This window comes from Apteryx mantelli, chromosome 27, assembly GCF_036417845.1.
Source record: "Apteryx mantelli isolate bAptMan1 chromosome 27, bAptMan1.hap1, whole genome shotgun sequence".
NCBI classification, from domain to species: Eukaryota; Metazoa; Chordata; class Aves; order Apterygiformes; family Apterygidae; genus Apteryx; species Apteryx mantelli.
In genome coordinates this window covers 3,556,100-3,575,021 of record NC_090004.1, presented here as the reverse complement: position 1 = coordinate 3,575,021, position 18,922 = coordinate 3,556,100, and the positions used below count along the sequence as shown (strand labels likewise).

General features: G+C 41.9%; 1 protein-coding gene across 1 annotated transcript in view; it reads right to left on the bottom strand.

The window, feature by feature from the left end:
* LOC106494655 (lethal(3)malignant brain tumor-like protein 4) overlaps positions 1-12,091 on the bottom strand; it is a 40,511-nt gene extending 28,420 nt beyond the window's left edge. Inside the window, exons 1-9 of the mRNA XM_013954948.2 lie at positions 11,978-12,091; positions 8,487-8,637; positions 5,775-5,868; positions 5,040-5,211; positions 3,580-3,637; positions 2,321-2,409; positions 1,415-1,519; positions 614-749; positions 20-111 (exon numbers count right to left, since the gene is read on the bottom strand). Coding sequence (XP_013810402.2) covers positions 20-111; positions 614-749; positions 1,415-1,519; positions 2,321-2,409; positions 3,580-3,637; positions 5,040-5,211; positions 5,775-5,868; positions 8,487-8,637; positions 11,978-12,091 — 1,011 coding nt within the window. The remainder of the gene's footprint in view (positions 1-19; positions 112-613; positions 750-1,414; positions 1,520-2,320; positions 2,410-3,579; positions 3,638-5,039; positions 5,212-5,774; positions 5,869-8,486; positions 8,638-11,977) is intronic.
* Between the last annotated feature and the right edge of the window lie 6,831 nt (positions 12,092-18,922).

Sequence of the window (18,922 nt, the reverse complement as noted above, 5' to 3'; positions counted from 1 at the left end):
ATTCAATACCACCACTTACTGCGCTGAGGGTCTTGAAAAGGCTTTTTGGAGCAGCTTGAGCTTTGCAATTCTTCAAATATGAAGTCCAATTAAATTCTCCTTCCTTGAAACCTAGAAAGAGAGGTAAAAGATTGTTTTACATAGCCCCATTACATTCAGATTGGTTTTTCAGAAATGGAAATTACCTGGGAAGAATTTGAACTTAGCATAACTGCCCTTGCACAATCTCCAAGGGTTATGCATTTTTGTTAAAACACTTCTCTCTTTTTCACTGCACTTTTCAATGCCTAATCATTAATCTGAAACTGCACAAGTTTCTAGGAAATGGAAGGCAGGAAAGAAGGAAGAGCTGTGTACCCCAAAGAGATTCCCTGATTTACACACTCATCCAATAAATAGTTTCTAATTTGACTAACAACCTCAATCTTCAGGAATACTGAAAGGAAGCTGTTTTGCTCTTCTGTGATTCACTGCCTTAATTACGCCTCTGCCCTCTAAACAACTCAGATTGAGCTCGTCAACAAAATCTTATTAAAAATGAAACATGGATAGCCAGGACAACTAGTTCTTAGCAGAAGTTATGGCTTCTTGTATACCACTATTGTTTGCATACCTTTAGGAGGGAGCAGCTTACGACTTGTTTTTTCACACCAGCCGACAGGACGGATGTCTGAGGAATCAGCATTAACCCAGAAGTCATAGCACTCCTGATAGCCATCAAAATGCAGTCGCATTCTATACCCTTGTACCTATAAGCAGGGGAGCTCTTATTATCACAGAAATTCACAAAGAAGTTAAATAAAAATATTAACGAAACCCTCCTTCCACATTTGGATTTATAAGTAAAAGTAAATTTAAGATCCGATTTATTTTTTTAAAGCCTAATTTTATTTTTCCTCATTTACATCTCCTAGTTTCCATGCTCCTCTTTCCTCTTTTCAAACAGTAGAAAAGAAAATTGGCCAGTGTAACTTCCTTGGCCTCATATTCCACATTCCTGCGCTGTAACATCTGGAGTACAAACACAGCAGGAGAACATTTATGTCTATACCAAATCAATGCAGATTTCACAGAACTGAAGCAGCTTAAAAGCTTTTCAACTTGTTTTATATTTACTAAGTCTTAGAGTCTAATTTCATCATTCTTCTTCATATTCATTCACTGCATGGAATAAATAGGTGCATTTTTTCTGAATTACAATTGCAAAAAATTTGACAGTAGGTTTTCAAGTATAGATCCTTAACCACATAACACTATTCCTTTAACGTCACCTTGAACTTCTCCTAATCATTTAATTTATTCGAATGTTATTCTTTTTGTGTTTCTAATTTTTTTATAAGACAAAAAAACCCCCCAAAACAAAAACATAAACTTAAATGAAATCTTTGGAATCAGAGACAGGAAGAACAACTACCTCAGCCACAGTAAGGACACAAAATCGAGATGGGTGTTCAGGATCCAGCCCTTCTAATTTCATTCCGACTTTAAATCCATTTCGGCCTTGTGGGAACGATTGATACTGCGAGACAAGGGGAAAAAAGGGGGGAGGATGGGAGGAAAAATTTGTTTTTAATTCCTGAAGACAAAAGACTATTGTAGAGCAGCCATCAAGTATACTTAAAGCTTTAGATTTTCAATTCACAGAAGAAAAACCTATCACTAAACGACTGCTACTTTAATAGACAAGCACAGGTAGAGAGATCGATAAAGGCACAATCACCGTATTTCAGATTTACTTGATGTAACATTCTAAACACTCTACGAAAAAAGTTGGTTTCAAAGAATTCCCTGGGAGGTGAACTTTTACTTTGGGCTGATGCAGTGAAGTGCTGAAGCAGCTTCACCAAACCTAAATTCGTTCTCTCTCAACTTAAAGGTATTAGACCACGAATGAACGCGACTTCCACCCTCCCCTGTAACAACTGCTTCTCGTTGAGATAGTCCATAACAACCCAGCATTCAAAGAGCAAACTGACTGTCAGTTTTCGACATAGGAAGGCTGGAAGGGGCATCGTACAACCCCAAAACAAGTACAGGACATAAAAGAGACATTAAAATGTCCCCCTCTATGTTACTTAGTGATTGGCTTACAGCTGATTTATTCAGAGCTACCCAAAGCAGACTGAAACAGTCTTTGTTTATTTGTGAGGGACGTTTGATTGGCTTTTTTGCGGGGCTTTCACTGCCTGCTTACGCCAAAACAACTAGTAAAGATAACTGCCGGTCTGATGGCAGTCTCCAGTTCTACTTCCGTGAAATTCTGTAATTCTGTGATGTTGCCCGAGAAAAACGTAGGGAAAGAGTTCAAAAAGCTGCCAACCTCTCTGAACAGTTTTAGGGGAGCAGCTGGCATCCGTTCCTCTTCTAAGTAGGAAACCCAGTTCCACACCTTCTTTTTCGCAGGAAGAGCTAAGTAAGCAAAAACGGAAGGAAGAATGAATGTTTCTCTCGGACACCTCCCGTTCTGCCCTCTCTTCTCTTTCGCCTCCCATTTCTGCAAACTATTTATAGTAACACCCAGATCCAAACACAGGCACTGCTCTCTCCGATCAGGTAGAAGGATATTTATAGAGCAAGGAGCAAGAGCAGTAGAGGACCTCAGAGTTCACCTCGCAGGCCACATACGCGCCACGGCTGTTATTCCCTTGTACCCCCCAAAGCAGGCAGCGGTAACCAGCTTTTGAGGAAAAATATGAAGTCCAGCAGTAGGACAACTGTGTTCCTTTCGCATTAAAAAAAAATTTATTACATCATAGGTCAAACAAATCGCGGCACCCAGACCATTGGCAAGCTGCCGACGGAAAGCTGCCACTGCAAAGTTTGGACATGATATAGGAATTCTGGAAAACAACTCCTTCTCCTGATATTTCACAGAGGAGTAAGGGGTTAGACATGAACTAAAAGACAGCACAGAGAGGCATACAATTGCAGCTGAAATAAACCTAAAACAAAACAAATGAAAAACCAAGTGAATTTTTGGTCAGTTCACAAGATTACGTATATATTTATAACCTGCTAATACCATGATGTATCTACCAGAAAGGCAGCTACCAGTACAGAGATGAAGACAACAACTTGGCAGGTGTTTGGATTCAGTCTAGCAGGACCACACTCATACACACAGTAAATTCTATTTTAAACGCATGTTAAAAATCTCTCCCCAATTTACATAAACCAACTCCCTGAAGGTATATAGTAAATCTAACTCAAAGTCTATAAGCAATCACATGTTGTTTACAGCTCATTTTCTATTTAGAATTTGCAGTCTGTGGCTTTGAAGCTCTCTAAAGTCAACGGACAAGAGATTCGTACCGGCTCCAGGGAGCTTTGGACCAGGCTGTCTCCTTCCACATCCTCTGTGCCGTGCCCATCATGCAGGCAAGTCTAGCATATTCTAGCTAGCACATTTCAGAAGACTGACTGCGGTAAGAGGGTTATGTACCTAATAAGTCATAAGCTATTCTGAATGTGAAATGAGCTCCACTGTCCTTTCCTCTTCTGTTTACTACTGCTCATTTTATAATAGCTACTTAAAAAATCTATAAACATTAAAGAAAAGAGACCATGAGCTTAGCTCACCTTGTTTTATTGGTTTAGTGTTTCTGCGGCCTTTCTTATTATTTGATTTATTCTTCTCCTAGACACAGATATGTTAAAAAAAAGTTTAGCAATGTTGTTGTTTCCTCCCTCTTTGATCATCTCACAATGCAGGTACAATAAGGACGTAACATGTAACTAAAATAAATATTAGCTATCATTATTTCTTTCTAAGCAACCCTGCAAGAGCTTTAGTAGACTATGTTACATATATAATTTTCACCCTGCAGCATCCCACAGTGCTTTACAAGTTATTCAATGTAAGTTACTAAAGTTCATTTAAACTTGGCCACTGAAGAGCAGCACAGGACCAGAATCTCCGTTATGATACACAGGATTTGCTCTCTGCACTGCAGGATTTACGGCTCGCATAAGCAACCTTACTGCAATGCTCCATTTTCCCTTCAGATTTTCTTATGTTCATCTATGCCAGAGAACTGATAGAGAGAAAAATTATTTACGAAGCCCTGAAGGAAGCAGAAGCTTCAAGTAACTACTGTCATAGAAGAACACCCCAGAAAATTTGGTCTCCCTATGTCACACATGGTGTCAGATTGCTATTCACATTTCTTCCGTGTGGTTTTCATACTCATGTTAATTCACCCAGGGCTGTCATTTCTCAAAGCAGACCAAGAAGGGCAAAATCTGAAATGCAAAGCTGCCTGCCAAAACACGTCCCAAGAGAGACAGTGGGGCAGTTTCAGATGAGGAGTAGAAGTGGGAGGAGACGGAAGGGAAGCGTGTCTGAAGTCACACGTACTTCAAAACATCTTACACCCATCACGGAGAAAAGCTGAGCAACAAGATGAGTTGAACTGTTCATGACATCAGAAATTTCAGCTTGCATAGCCAACAAGCAGCTATGCCAGCAGCTCGGAGCCCAGGTGAGGCCTGGGATGCTACGCGCACAGCGGCGGAGTGCAGACTTGCAAGAAGAAGGGTCCTACATGGACTAAGATGCCTGATTAAAGTTAAGAAAAGACCTAGTGTCTGGACTGAGGTACTTCTCTTCAGTCGTCATTAATATGGGTTTCTAGCAGCGTACGTGCAAGTACAGGTACTAACAAAGCAGTCAAATTCTGCTGTCTGCCACTCATCTTCAGCTCCACATAGCAGTTCGTGACTGTAGTTAGACATGGTATTTTTGGGGACACGAACCTCACTGAATGTATTTTTATGACTGTGAAACATACTCGGGGCACAGGCCTGTAACTTATATCTATACTAAGTTGTAGTCTGAATTCTGACTTTGACTCCATGTGAGCTATTCACCAATGTCTCCTCCTTACTGATGTGAATCAGGATCAGACCCAGACCCTTCCCTCCTGGGCACAGAACAACCTCTATCGGCTCCGTTTTCTTTGCATAGTGAAATTTCAGCCACAGAATTGATTTTGCTCTTTACACTTCTCTTTAAAGAAAATGCATGCAACCTCATTTACCTCATCCTCATCTGCATTTTCCTGCTCCTCCTCAGATGCCAGAAGCAGTCTTCTCTTCCTTCGGAGACGTTTGACAGGTCTGCCAGCCTCATTCACCTGACAGCCATTGCTGACATTAAGATTTCTACTATTTCCCCTGTTTCTGCAATCATCTGGAATGTCTCTGGTATCACTAAACACCCAAAATTGAGAACAAAATCAAATTAAAAGCCCAACAATACTCTTGCAGTTTCCCCAGTATCTCTGTACCTCTTTGGCAGAATGAGGATGGTTGGGCTGAGAACCTACCAAGTGAATCCTATTTGCAGGATTTTTCCATTTATTTATGTATTTATTTTAAAGCACCCCAAAGCACCTGTATAGCTCTCACTACCACAGCAGCTCAAGCGGGTTTTTAATGTTGCTTTTTTACAACTTTACGGAAAGTAAGACATCATCCTTATCTGTAGAGATGGGGAGCGGACGCATCAAGCACACAACTGGAGTTTATGCAGACTGGGAAGAGAAGTTAGGATTGAGCTCAGAGAGAGGATGCTTTCCTCTGTCTGGCACGGGAAGCACCGAGAGTAGGAGGAAGGTCATCAGCAGAGCTTTGCAGGCGGCTCTGCTTCTGCCGTGCCATTTTAACACTTGCTCTGCAGTTTTCGTTACTGTCACAGCAAAACTTTTCTCGAACGCTACACTCTCCTTGAACATTTTTAAATACAGAAGAAGAAGAATCTGGGGTTTACTTACCTGCCCCTGTACTGCTGAGAGCATGTTTGAGCACCAAACCTTCCATGCTCAAAGCCATCCATTTGCCCACAGGCTTGGAAATCAGAACGGGGCACTGCAGAAGCAAAGAAAAAGAAAAGTATTAAATTTAAATATTAAAACTTTGTACTTTTTAACACCCTTCATGCAAGGAGTTCTGTCAAAGCCCCTTACAAACTTTAAGTGAATCTCACTACCCCATTGTGAGGCAAGTAATTATCTGTGCTTTGGCATATAAAAATATGTACCATCTCATTAAAGAAAACCACATATAACTGTAATATTTTAATTTCAGAGAAACCTTGCCCTCTGCAAAAATGTTAAAGAAGGATATAATCTCAAGGCTGTAACCAGGATACAATTAGAAACCTTTTTATTTTTTTATTCCTAGCAACCCTCTAACTTGAAAGACAAATATCAAACAAGTCCACCTTTTTTGCATGCTTATAATACAAAGTCGGTTAAGTTTTAAAACTTCAGCCTTTTCATACACTTTGGACTTTCATATGCAGCCTCTAAAAATATCAACATTAACAGGAAAATAAAAAAAAATAATAAAAAAAAATTATCCTTATGTTTAGCAAGAGAAACATCTGAATGAAAACACAGTGATGTAAGGAATAACCCCAATGTACCACTTAGGTTTACTTTCTGAAACGGTCTGAGTTCTTCCTAACGCAAATTAAACTCTGTATGTTAAATATGTTATGTTTCCACGTTATCAGGAAACCGCACTAGCTTGATGCATGCTTCATTTAGGTAATCTTATGCACAAATTATGCACGTGGGCTCCTATGCATACATCATCATTCCTCTTCTGGATTTAGTGGCACAGTTTGCATGCACTGGTTTGATCAACCCAGTTTTGAATGCACCCTTTAACAGTTTTAAAAAGCACAATCCAAAACACTGAGATATCAGTTAGTTTGCTTTTGTTTAAAACCATTTTCCTAGTATTCTTACCAGTATTTGTACTTACTCTGTTAACATGACTGAAATTTTTCATTTAGATTTGATTGTTCCCAATAGCCCAATGCGGATGTCAGATGGTCCTGGCTGGAACTGGGCTGACAAACTGCTTACAAATAGAGTGCATGCATGCCTGGTTCTGCTACAACTTAAAACCTCTCCATATGTCACTGGGGACCAATGATTCCGGTCATGGAGAAGATAAAACAGGGAAAACTTGCAAGACCAATGGTGCCTGAAGAGCTTTGCTCAATTAAAAGTCACGCTGATATATGGAACAACCTTGGATTAAAAGGGAGAGGAAAAACTCTCTGTGCTGTGGTGACCATCTAAGAACTAACTCTTTGCCTGATGGATTGATATTTCCGCAACTGTCTCACACGAGGAGGAGAGCTATCCTCAATCAGTGCAAGTATAAGCCAACGCCTGGAAGCATAAGTGAATCTGTAGAGCTTACAGTGAATCCTGAGATGAGAAAAGCCAGCAGGGAGACAGGTACAAAGCTTTCCTACCAGAAGCAGAACTTTCCTTCAAAATCCCAGGGAAAGCCAACTGGCAGATGCTTGTCCAGGCAAGCAACAAGAGGAGAGAGGTTGTTCTCTTCCCAAACCAGAAATTCCCTCCTCAGGCATGTATGATGTGAGTGACGCAGTCCTGCCTTGACTAGCAATCCAGCATTGCTAACAGAAACCTTATATAAAGAGTTAACGTCCTTTCAGTTACCGTACCAGGATACATTGGTGGTGCCTAGGAGAACAAGACACTGAAGATGGGCTCCAGCTGTGGTCTTGTGGTGCACCTGTGTGCCAAGCTAATTCTTATGCCTCATCACATCCCAGTAGAACAAGATTCATTTCCTTACAAGGAGGCAGGCAAACACGTCCAGGGCTCCCTATGCCCTGATTCATCCTGAACCAGGAATCCCAGCACTATGCTATCCATTCATGCTCCGCACACATAAGGCATGCGACCAGAGAAAGAAATACACTGGAAGCATCCATCGCTCCCAGGAGCGATCCACTAAGGCACATCGAGCAGTGCCAGGTCCTGCAACTCAACTATGTGCATCTTTAGCACAGCCCATGGGCCACTCCTGGCCTAGGCCACCTAGCGCTATCCCAAACAATTCCCGAGCACAGTTCAGGATTCAGCAGGGACAAAGAACTCTTCCCGGTGGATGTGACCATTCTTTTTTGGAGGCTGAGAGAGTTTAATATGGTATATAAGGTCACACTGTCCTGGTCTCAAGGCCCAAAAACAGACCTTGGCACAGTTTAAGTTAACACAGATGTGGCCCCAGTGGCTACTGTGACAAATAAATCAATCATCTTAAGGAGAAACAACAATGTCATTCCTGATGCACTACTCTGGAAAGAACAGGCTCCAACTTCCCCGTGTCACCAGTTAAGGAGACTCTCAGTATGCAAGTTAAAACACTTGACGTGAGAGGGGTGTTCAACTAAACCCAAAAATCTAACCCAAAGAGTTTACATAATCCCACTTACCTTCCGGAAAGCAGAGCACAATACCTGAGCCAGGTACTGTTATGACTCTGCGATAATGAAGTTCTCCCTAAATACTTCTAAAATATTCAAAATAGACAGTGACTCACCACAGAGTCTGTGCCAGGGAGCACTGTGCTACTGAAAGCAACATTTTGGTCAGACCTGCTTCTGGAAGCTTTTCCATAAAACAGTATATTCTGTTGCGCAGCAAAAAGCTCACCTGTCAGACCAGTGCTAGAGGTAGCGGGAGCGTTGACAGCAGCAGAACTTCTGGCAAGGCTGGCACTTGCTTTTAAGGCTGAAAGAGTTTTTATGGCTTCTACTTCGGCTTCAGGAATGATTTCTAGCACCCCAAACTCATTGACGTAGAACTGCAGGCAACAGGAAAAAAGGCAGGCAAATAAGCAACAGTAAACTGGCTAGAAAGGGGGGCAGGAGGGAAGAGGATTCCTTGAGAAACAAGTAGGTACGAGACATACAAAAGCTGTACATACAAAAGCATTAAAAAAAAAAAAAACACACATCCCCAACACAGCTCTCCCTCAAAATGCCAGAAATGGGCCTAAAAAACCCAAGATGCATTTTGTTGCCAAAGAAGGAAAATGATGCTTATTCCACCTGTTTGGACGTGTTCCCCTTACACATCCCAGCCCTCCGACTGTGCAGAAGCATAGCAGAACGTGCACCCTCGCAACAGAGCTTTGCTTAAATTGCTTTTCTGAGGGTCATCCACACTCATCCACCAAAACACAATCACATTGATTGCAATTATCAGATACAGCAACTTCCCTAGAGTCTTAGGGCAAGCAGAAATCACTCAGCTGTTGACACACAGGCCACGTTACAGTAACTAGCTTTTTGGAAACTTTGACCGTTAAGTCCTCCCGGCTGGTGCTGGCTGAGCTTTAAAGACCTCGAAGCACAGCGACAGCTGGGAGCGCACAAACACCGCGTGCGTCTGGAGCTGGAGTTTAAGAGGCCAAGCAGTTCCCAACCTTCCTGCAAGTCCCCTTGCCAGCCCTTTGGGAATGAACTCCCCAGGAGGGCAGAGGAATGGGGGAAGACGCAGAGGCAAAACTGCTGCAGAGCTGTAGATGCCGAGCAATAACTAGCCTTATTTTTGCTCCCTGCACAATATCACTTACAGTTTGGTTACTCAAGTCCATATCTACAGCTCAGAATGACCTAGAAATAGCCCTAAAGTTACAGTGAAGATGCCGCGGGCAGCGCAGGCAAGCTGTGCCCAGGAGTCACAATGCCCGAGAGAAGCAGCAGCTCCCAGTCCCGCCGCCCCGAGTTTTGACTTGTTGCTGACCCTCTGCCTTGCACACAGGTAGGAAACCATCCGTCAGCCGATGGGGTGACCCTGCCCTACCCGAGGCAGGATTGTGCACGGAGATTTTGTTAGCACACAGCTTCTCTGCCCCGACGCAGCGCCTGCTTACCAGTCCTGCACACGCACCATCTACCCTACTGCAGCCCAAGCGTAAACTTGGATGCAGAGCAAGAAAACCCCTCTAGACACACAGCAAAGCAGTCGCACTGCGGGGTAATTATGGAAAACGAATGATATGCGGCAACCTTCAGAGACTCTTAGCACTTCAGCTTAAAAAAAAATTCTTGCCTTGTGAGGGAACACTTCATTGGTCCCCATGAAATATTATTAAAGTGTGCCAAATAGTATAAATGTGCATCTCTTAGTAGTGCCCATGTGCAAAGGCAACTGCACACCAAAAGTCACCATTCTGATGAGCAAAGAGCTCTAAGGATTCGTCGCTTCCTTGATCTTTTTTACTGGCTGCAATACAGAGCTACCGACTCCAGAATGAAAGACACAAGTCAACAGCGGCTCGCGTTTGCAAGCCTCGCTCCAAAGCTTTTATTCACAGCAGTTTATTAGTTTGAGATCTTTTCTCAGCCATACGCTCTTTGCTCAAACCTGGTAAACCCAGTTTAAAAGCATCTGCTGCACCTCTGAGACCAGCACGTCACCGCGTTGAGAGAAGCACTCTTCTGCATGCTTCCTGCTCTCGGCTCCATATCAAAGCCTTACCCCAAATGTTCTCCCCCCCTCCCTCTCTTTTTGATCTGAAGCCTGTACTTAAGGCTTCAAAGATGCTGGACTTGTGTCTAAAAAGCTCACTTCTTCCTTTGGAGCTCAAAAGTAACAGAGCATCATTTTTATTTCAGCGAGAGCAGAAATAATGCATTTGAAAGAAATGCCAATTCTACGCGGGATCAAGCTTCCTCTAGGAGATGGACTAGTTTAGAGAAGAAACCTCTCGCTTTCCCGAGAGGGCAGTGCAGCAGGCTGGGATCTCAGGAGCTCCTTGCCATCAGAAATGGGGACAGCTCCCCACCAGGGACACGAGGCCAGCACAGCTAGGTATTACGTTCCACCTAAACACTTTTACCACACTCACCAACTGTGGTATTCAATGCTCTTAATACCTGATAATCTAATATAAAATAATATAGTGTTATTTGGTGTCTTTCAGTCTAATAACACGGTGCTTTGTTGCCTCTACTGTTATGAGGAATTGATAGATGTGACGCTGTGTCTGTAAAGGAACATTATTGCTGTTTAAGAAGAAACCTGGGGTGAATCACTGTCAGGCTTCTTTTAGGAAGCAAGGTATAATGGCTTCAATTATAGGTACAGGGCAGAAGTCAGGCCACTGCAAAATATACATCCAAACGACCTCCTAGAAAGTCGGTGGACCCAATTCTGAGCCAGTTTTATGAGAGTGTAAACCACCGATTTCCAAATACTCCAAGCATACAAATTATCCATGTTCTCTCGATGTTTATGGACAAGCATTTTCCCCATAGGCTAAGCCAGGTTTGACAGCCCCCAGAAGCAGACTTTTCTAGAGAGGGGAGGAATAAGGGGGGAAGATGGTCGATATTTTCAGAAAATGGGAGGGGATCCTAATTTTGAATGCCTGACGCGATACCAACAATCTGATTTTTCAGTGCTCTCATGTCCCTTCAGCTCCAATTTATTTCATTTGAAATTGATTTTTCTTTTCCCCTTAAAGATTCAGGACTCGCACAGTCTCGAGGACAACGTGATGTATTCACTCTCAACCATCAGAAGCGCAATCAAACTGAAACAGCAGTGGAAGGGAACTGGGGAAACAGTCGACCAACACTCTGCCTCCTCCACCACAGTACACCGCACTCACGGCCATTGTATCGTGGTTCCCACTTACTTACGAGTTGTCTTCGAGTCCCTATCATGAACACGTAAGCTAGATACAGACAGCCCTCAAAAGCTGCAAAAATAACAACTGGCGTGAAAAGAACCTGAAGGCCCAACCCTACAAATATTCACTCACGAGCAAACGTCTCTCTCATGCTGGGCTGAACTTAATGGGATCTCCTGCCTGAGAAAGCTGTATTGACACGGCTGAGAGCTGGGAAGATCAGGCCCTAAACGTCTCTTCTGCCATATAGATTTTTTTAAAGAATAACTGCCTACCTTTAGAAATTCTAAATCAGTTGAGGGAAAAAATAAGGGGGGGGGGGGGAGAAGAAGACTATCACCAGGCTTTCAGAAACATTACTAAAATGTCACCACTTGCCTGGGAACTCCAACCCAGATGTTTAAATCAAAGTTTTTTCCATACACCTAGAGAATATTTGCAAGTGTAGTGTGCTGCCAGCGGCACGGTGGCCACTCATTTTTTGTGTTCCTTGGTTTCTTACATTTATGTTGCTACCAGGCAAGGTACCAATGCCGTCTTTCCACTCTAAGGCACTCATTACATCGAAGCCTGTTGTCAGGGCGATGGTGAGTCTCTCCAGGATGTTCTGATCCATCTTTCCGCCTAGACTTTAGGCTCTTTATTTAATTTTAAGAAAGAAAATTAGTGTTTGAAAACAAAACAAAACAAACAGAGGCACAGAGTAAAATATTGCTTACATTTCATGAAGGGTTTTTAGAGTGATACTAGTTTCAGGAGATGGGAGAAAAATCATCACACTTGCATTTTGCCCAAGACACTTAATAAAAAGTTAAGAGTGTTAAGCATATATGCAGTTTGAGCAGAAAAAGGTAAATAAGATGCAACAGTTGCTTGGTACTTATGACGTTAACGCCCGTTTCAGTTCACAGGCAAAATCCTGGGTTCTCTGTATTCAACAGGACCTTTGCTCTGGATCTTACTAGTATCAATTTATAATTACAGACTCACACAGAGGCAGGTGCATGCACAAACTTAAATACACTGTAACAAGTTTGAACAACTTGGATACTGAAGAGCAGCAGCACCTAAGAACTGTTGCCAGACCGCTCCATACTGCGATAACGCTTAAGCTCTTAAAACACCTAAGCTCTACCCACGGCTGCGTTGTCACAGCAGATGAACTAACGGCCTCCATTAGAGCAATCGACTAAAAGCCATACCGCTGTATGGACCCCCCCGTACCCAGTTACTCAGCTATTATTGTGGTAGACACCAAAAAACTACTGACTATAAGTTAACTGTATGTTATTGTCCTTCAAATGTAACCTGAACATTTTCAGCTTATGAATGTAGCTGCTTGTTAAAAATATATATATATATATAATAATATTCACAACCTTCCCTTGAACTGGCAGCTCTATTAATTTTTCCAGTGCCTTCTCACTCACTTGGTTGCCCAAGTTAGGCTTTGGGCTCTACGCAATGGCAAGACCTGGCATCATCCAAGATGACAACCTGTGAGAGGCAGGTCAGGTAAATTCTTCTTCGACATCAGAAAGTGCCTTGCCGTGAGGTGGCCAGAGGTAAGTTTTTAAATGCTGGGTGCTTAGAATAGGGCAGGGGAAATGGTTGACATGTTAAATCATCTACAGGTTGAGAGTGCAAGTTAACTGCAGTCAAAGGCAAAACCACAGATCCGTGGTAGGACAATTCATGGTGTCTGAGCACCCCTGCAGCTCTAATTCAAGCATCACAAGCTCGTTATGGTTATCTTAATTAGGTCAGTAGCAAGACAGGCATCTGGAGGCTGCACTGGCAAGTATCTGGGTATCACAGCCTAGTCCCTGGAGGAAGCCTTCTCCCTTCTCCTCTTTTTTCCCTCCCCAAGTGTAAAAATCCAACTACTTACAATCCCGCACAATTGCGGAGACCAGCCGCATACAGGACAAGTCAAAATAAGGTCGAAAACAGGAATCGGCTAACCGGAGCAGCGATCAAACTGCGGGCACCAGTTCAGCTCATGCTGAACTAACAGAAATTCTGAAGGCTGGAGCTCGGAACCCGGTGTCCGCAGTTACGTACGCAAAGGGAGATCCGTGGCAACCGCGAGATCACAACCGATGTTTGCGGTTCGAACTGGAGTTTTTGTTTGAATCAGACTAAATAAGCCAGTTTTAAAGTGAGAAAGGCTCACCATGCAGGAGCGTATTTATAGCCTGTATTTTGATGGCAGTTCCCACAAAGACAAGCAAATATCACTTTTGAGTTGTTATTCTTTGAATTTGGGCTTTAAAAACAAAGAAGTTCGAGCACCAAAACTACTTGTAGAGCTCCCTCTAGAGAAAGGGGTTTTGAAGATACTCGGACAGGACTCTGAAGTAGTTAAGCTAGGGAATTTATTTAAAACTGGACCAGGAAAACCATCAAAAAAGCACAGTGTATAAAAATAATATTGTACTAACCAGAAAAGACCCGATAAAATAGTGGGTCTTTTTCATCTCCATTTTACAAATCTATTAAAAACCCCTAGAAAAATGTAATAAAGAAATTACTACTTTTATAATGCTCCCTATCAGTACAATGTACAATAAAACCAAGATAGCCCAATAAAGGGAAGCGAACTATGCTATTAAAAAGACAGCAAAACCTAACTTGAAAACTTTTAAAAAGCCATAGTCACGCACAAATGTTTCCCATTTGTCCCCCTTTGTGATTGCTTTTCATCTTTAAGATTTTAAGACTCAGAAACATTAATATAAAAGAAGATAGAGCAAAACTCAGATGAGACACTGGGCCCCAAGTTGCAGATTCTGATTTGTAAAATGATAAGCGACCACCACGTCTGCAGTGATAACGGTTCGTAGTTAATACGCTACCAGCCAGACCTCTGTGCTTTATCTCTAGAAGCAGGGAATAGTCCCTAGAAAGAAGAAATCAGAAATACTCAGGTTTTGACCTTGTTGCTGCCACTGAACCACTGTGCGGCCTCGGAAAACTATTTTGTGATTACTGTAGGAAACCCAGTTTGGCTTTTAACATCCATTTTGCCTTAGCTGAAAAAAAGGCAAAAGTTCATGCAAGCAAATAAAAGCATTAAAGGCTAAATGGGTTGATTGGGCTCACTGTATCTCTCTATAAGCTAATCAGACCTAATGGGAAGAAAATCATTTCAACAGAAATTCCATTTTGCAGGCTACCAACTTGATTTCCAATGACACGAGGATTTCAGGTCTTTATACCAGCGTAAGAGTTGAGAAATGCAATGGCAAAATAAACCCCAAAATTTTAAATCAAGCAGCAACAATGTGAAGTTATCAGCCCTTCTGGCTAAGCCTCTACGTAACAGGCAGCAAAATTCCATTCAAGAAACTACTGGCACTGTGAAAACCATCCGATACTGTGCTGTTCTGGGAATAGCTGATGTATAAGTCTCCTTTCTTCCCCAAAACAGAATGGGAAACTAGGAAAGCTGGTCATTTCATTTAGAGTAATACACATGCATGAAGAAAAAGTCGAAATTCAGAGCTGCCTCCATCCTCAAGCTTCTTGTAATGTTTGGTTAAGGTATCTAACAAACATGTTAAACTAAACGCCTGCCAGGCACTCTTATAAAGCCAGTGGAGAACTGAGCTGCAATTTAAACAGAAGCAAAAAACTTCTAAGACTTCTAGCAGGGCACAATTACTCTGGTCTCAAAAAACTGCCGGGAAGGTTGAAAAAATCCACAATATTTTTTTTCACCTAAAATTACAGAATCCCAGCCTCCATCTGTTGCATTTCCCTCTATTTTGGGGTTCTCAAGAAAGGAGAGAAAAATTATCACTAGAAAAGAATGGAAACATTAGTCTGGAAGACTAGGGGAAAAGGATGGTCTAGGATAGGAGAGAGATGCCCCAGGCTTACAGCACTAGGCAAGAGCTGAGAAGAAACATGTGTTTTGTCTTAGCTCTGCCATAGGAACTCTTATGATAAACTGCTTTGGTTTTCCCCCGTTTGCAATGTTCATTTGTACAATACGGACCTTCCATGGTCCTTGCAAGTACCCATTAATGGATGGATGATGCTCATGCGTTATGGCACCGGGAGACAGATAAACAGGTACCAGGGCTATGTGATTTTAACCAATTTATAAGATCAGACAGTAATACTGTGAGTTCACTCTAAACCTAAAAGTTGATCCTAGTGCTAAGTCCAAACCAGCACAGTAGCTATCTCTTGGTTTCTTGACATGGTTGCATCAAAAAATTCATACACACACACACACACACGTCTGCTCAAGCTTTGGTTAAGCTTCCTCCACGTACAATCATACTCATTTTGCTACCTTTAAGTTCATGTGACAACTGGAAGCGAGCAGGAAAGCAGCCTTTTCCCTGTCCTTTTTGTCGCCGAAGCTGAACGAGGCATTCGGTGCCACGCTGAAGATGATTTCAGTCTATTCCCACCAGAAGGGGAGGGAAACAAAAGAAGTCGCAAAACATACTTTCACATCCACAGAACTCATGCTTTCCTCTTCGTTTATTGAAAGTGAGGAACAGAAGCACAGTCTTAACTTCGTTTTTATGGCTTTCATTAAAATCATTCACTGTTGAGCCTCATTTCCCTAGCTCTTCATCTCCTCTCTGCTTCACTCTCGTGCCCTAATTTAAGGGCTCTGTTGATACTTTATTGCTCTTGGAAAAACCAGCAGTCCTGGGGAAGGAAGTCACCTGCTCAGCCACAGCCATAGCACAGTGCAAACAGTAATACTCCAAACTTGTTCTGCCAGGAGACCTAGAGAGGTGTCCGTGACCACATACATCCTAATGGATTGCACTCAATGCCACATAGGAAATACACACCTGAATATGTGTCAAGTTCATAAGAACTTCTGAAAAAGTGACCTAAAATAGTCCTTATTGAGAGGCGATAGCTTTGGACATTTCTACATCTGACCTTATTTCTACAACGGCAGATGCAAGGGACAAATACTTTCCATCATCCTTAAGCAGAAATGTTTTCACTCAAAAGTTAATAACCTGTAAGTAAGCTGTAAGATTTGTGATTTAAAATAAAGTCAGTTTGGTGACATAAAAATTGTAGTGCTGGGGGGGAAAAGCGATTCTTTAAATGGACAGCTAAAAACGTAGTCACATCACTTAAGTTTAACTACGATACAAAGAAGGAGTTTTGCAATGAGACATGCTCTTAAAGTAGTTAATGAAAACAACTAAGAGGATCGTGCCACCACCCATAACACTCTGGTGTTCTTAAACATTTTTGATGTCCAAAACTATCACATATTGGATGTAGACTCCCAAACAGAAATTTCAAAGGGATGCCAAAGCTCTGTGCTAGTTCTTCTGTTTGCTTCTGTTCTGAAGCTGCCTTATCACATTGCACTTTTCTCAATATTTATCTCATGCTTCTTTGGGGAAATATATAATTAAGGTTGGCTACCTAAACTCCAAATGACTGATGTTAAGGAGAGTGATAGTTCTAGAGGTTAGCAGTAATAACTACTCCAAAACAGTTCTTAAATGTATTATACAGACTTCAGTAGCAATTGCTCCAGACTGAATAATTCACATTTAGGTCAAGTATTCCAAAAGAAAAAAAAAACACCACAGAATTGACATAGTAAGCTTAAGAAATATATATATACAAACAAGTGGAGGCTTGTGATTCAGATGCATTTGATGTTGAAGTCAGTAGGCAGCACCAGCCAGAGTGTCCATACCACCCTATGTACATAGTTGTGCAACAAAAATTGCAAAACAGAATTTTTTTTCTGGTACTTGTTTTCTAAATGGCTTGGAACTAGTATGCAACAGAAGCGTTATTTGCAGATTTAGCATTACTAAAGAATGAAGGAATTAAAGTAAAACCTGGCACAGATGGCCATATAAAAATATCCCAAGCGTCCTTCAATTAGCTGTATGTATGGGAAAAAAAAAAAGAAAAGAAATGAACAACAAGAAAAAAAACAGCAGCAATTAAGCATCACATGCCTTGCCTGTGCTAAATGCAATGGAGAGTTACAAAAAACGATTGTCCCTGTTGCAAAAAAAGGTTAGATCAGACGTGAATCTTCTAAGAAAGTCATGTAAATCTGAGAAGTGAAGTGTTCAGTCAAGGAACTAATTAAACAAACCTAGAAAAGTACTTTTTCAGATAATATGAAATAATACAGTTTATACACCTACACGCATAAACCATTTTCCATCCCACCTTTCCCATCAGAAGTATAGAAATTTGTATATTATTGTGTATTTAGTATAGTGTTAATATTATAGTTATGAAGGGTAGGCAGAAGAAAAATATTTGCAAATTTAATCAGCAATATTGCTATTATCTAAGGCCCATTCCAACAGTGCACTTAAGTATATGCTTAGACCTATTTGATATCGTAGAGGATTCTCTGTATGCTTAAAGCCATACGTGTGCTTCACCGACAGCATCTACTCAAGTGTCCGGAAGGTCATGCTTTCTTTACAGACTGCACAACCTAACTTTCTGATTAAAAAGGTGTAATGCAAATTCCCAGAAAATTCTTAAAAACAAAGTCTCACACCCACACAGAAGCACCAGCATTTTCCAGATGTGATTTATAAACTTTGTGATTTATAAAACAAGGAGAAACAAAAGATACTTTGGGTCCCGAGATCCCTCCTTCAGCTTGAGTATAACAAGAGTTATAAGTCAGAGTTATGATGATGTTTTCCTCAAAAAACCCAATACTCTGCCCCCGATCTTGCCAGTTCTGCTCTCTCAGCTGAGCGAGCAGGGGCAGCAGTAGGCTCTCTCTTTTAATGCAACTGCATGACACCGGGGGAAGGACAGCTGACCAGGCAAGGGCCTCTTGCTCTTCAAAAGATAACGGAGTACATCTAATGGGATTGGCCCGTTTCCTACGTATTTGCTTTTTGGTTTTTTTAAAACCACTTCAGTGTTCCAGTCCTACATTACCTCAGTTGAAAAGTCACATTACGCTGAACTTAAATATCTTCTCTCCTGGGAGCTCCAGCACCGATGGGGAAAAGGGAGCCGAGCCTCCTGCCCTTCATCCCATCATGCCCATGAGCTTCCCGGACTCTTGTTCTCCGCAAACCCCGTTGCAAAGGGGCAAATGAGTCGCACGACATTTAACGGCAGGGACCAGCTGTTTCTGTACCTGGGATCATCTCCTCTGCCAACAGGACCTCAGCTCCGCACTTCCCTGCTACCGGCCGAACGTGCAGAAGAGCTTGGATCTCACTCACACTGTTCACGAATGAACTCTGCTGCCGATTTAAGCGAGACACCTGGACATAAGCAAGTACTTTGTTTTGTTTAAAAGCTAAAGCATAAATAGCCTTATCGAATCCTGTACACTTCATGAATACAGCTTCTGCCTCCATTTGCTTAGATATACCTTGCTTTTATTCCACCATTTACTCTGCTTCAATCAAAAATGAATAAAAAACACACAAGACGAGCCAAAAGA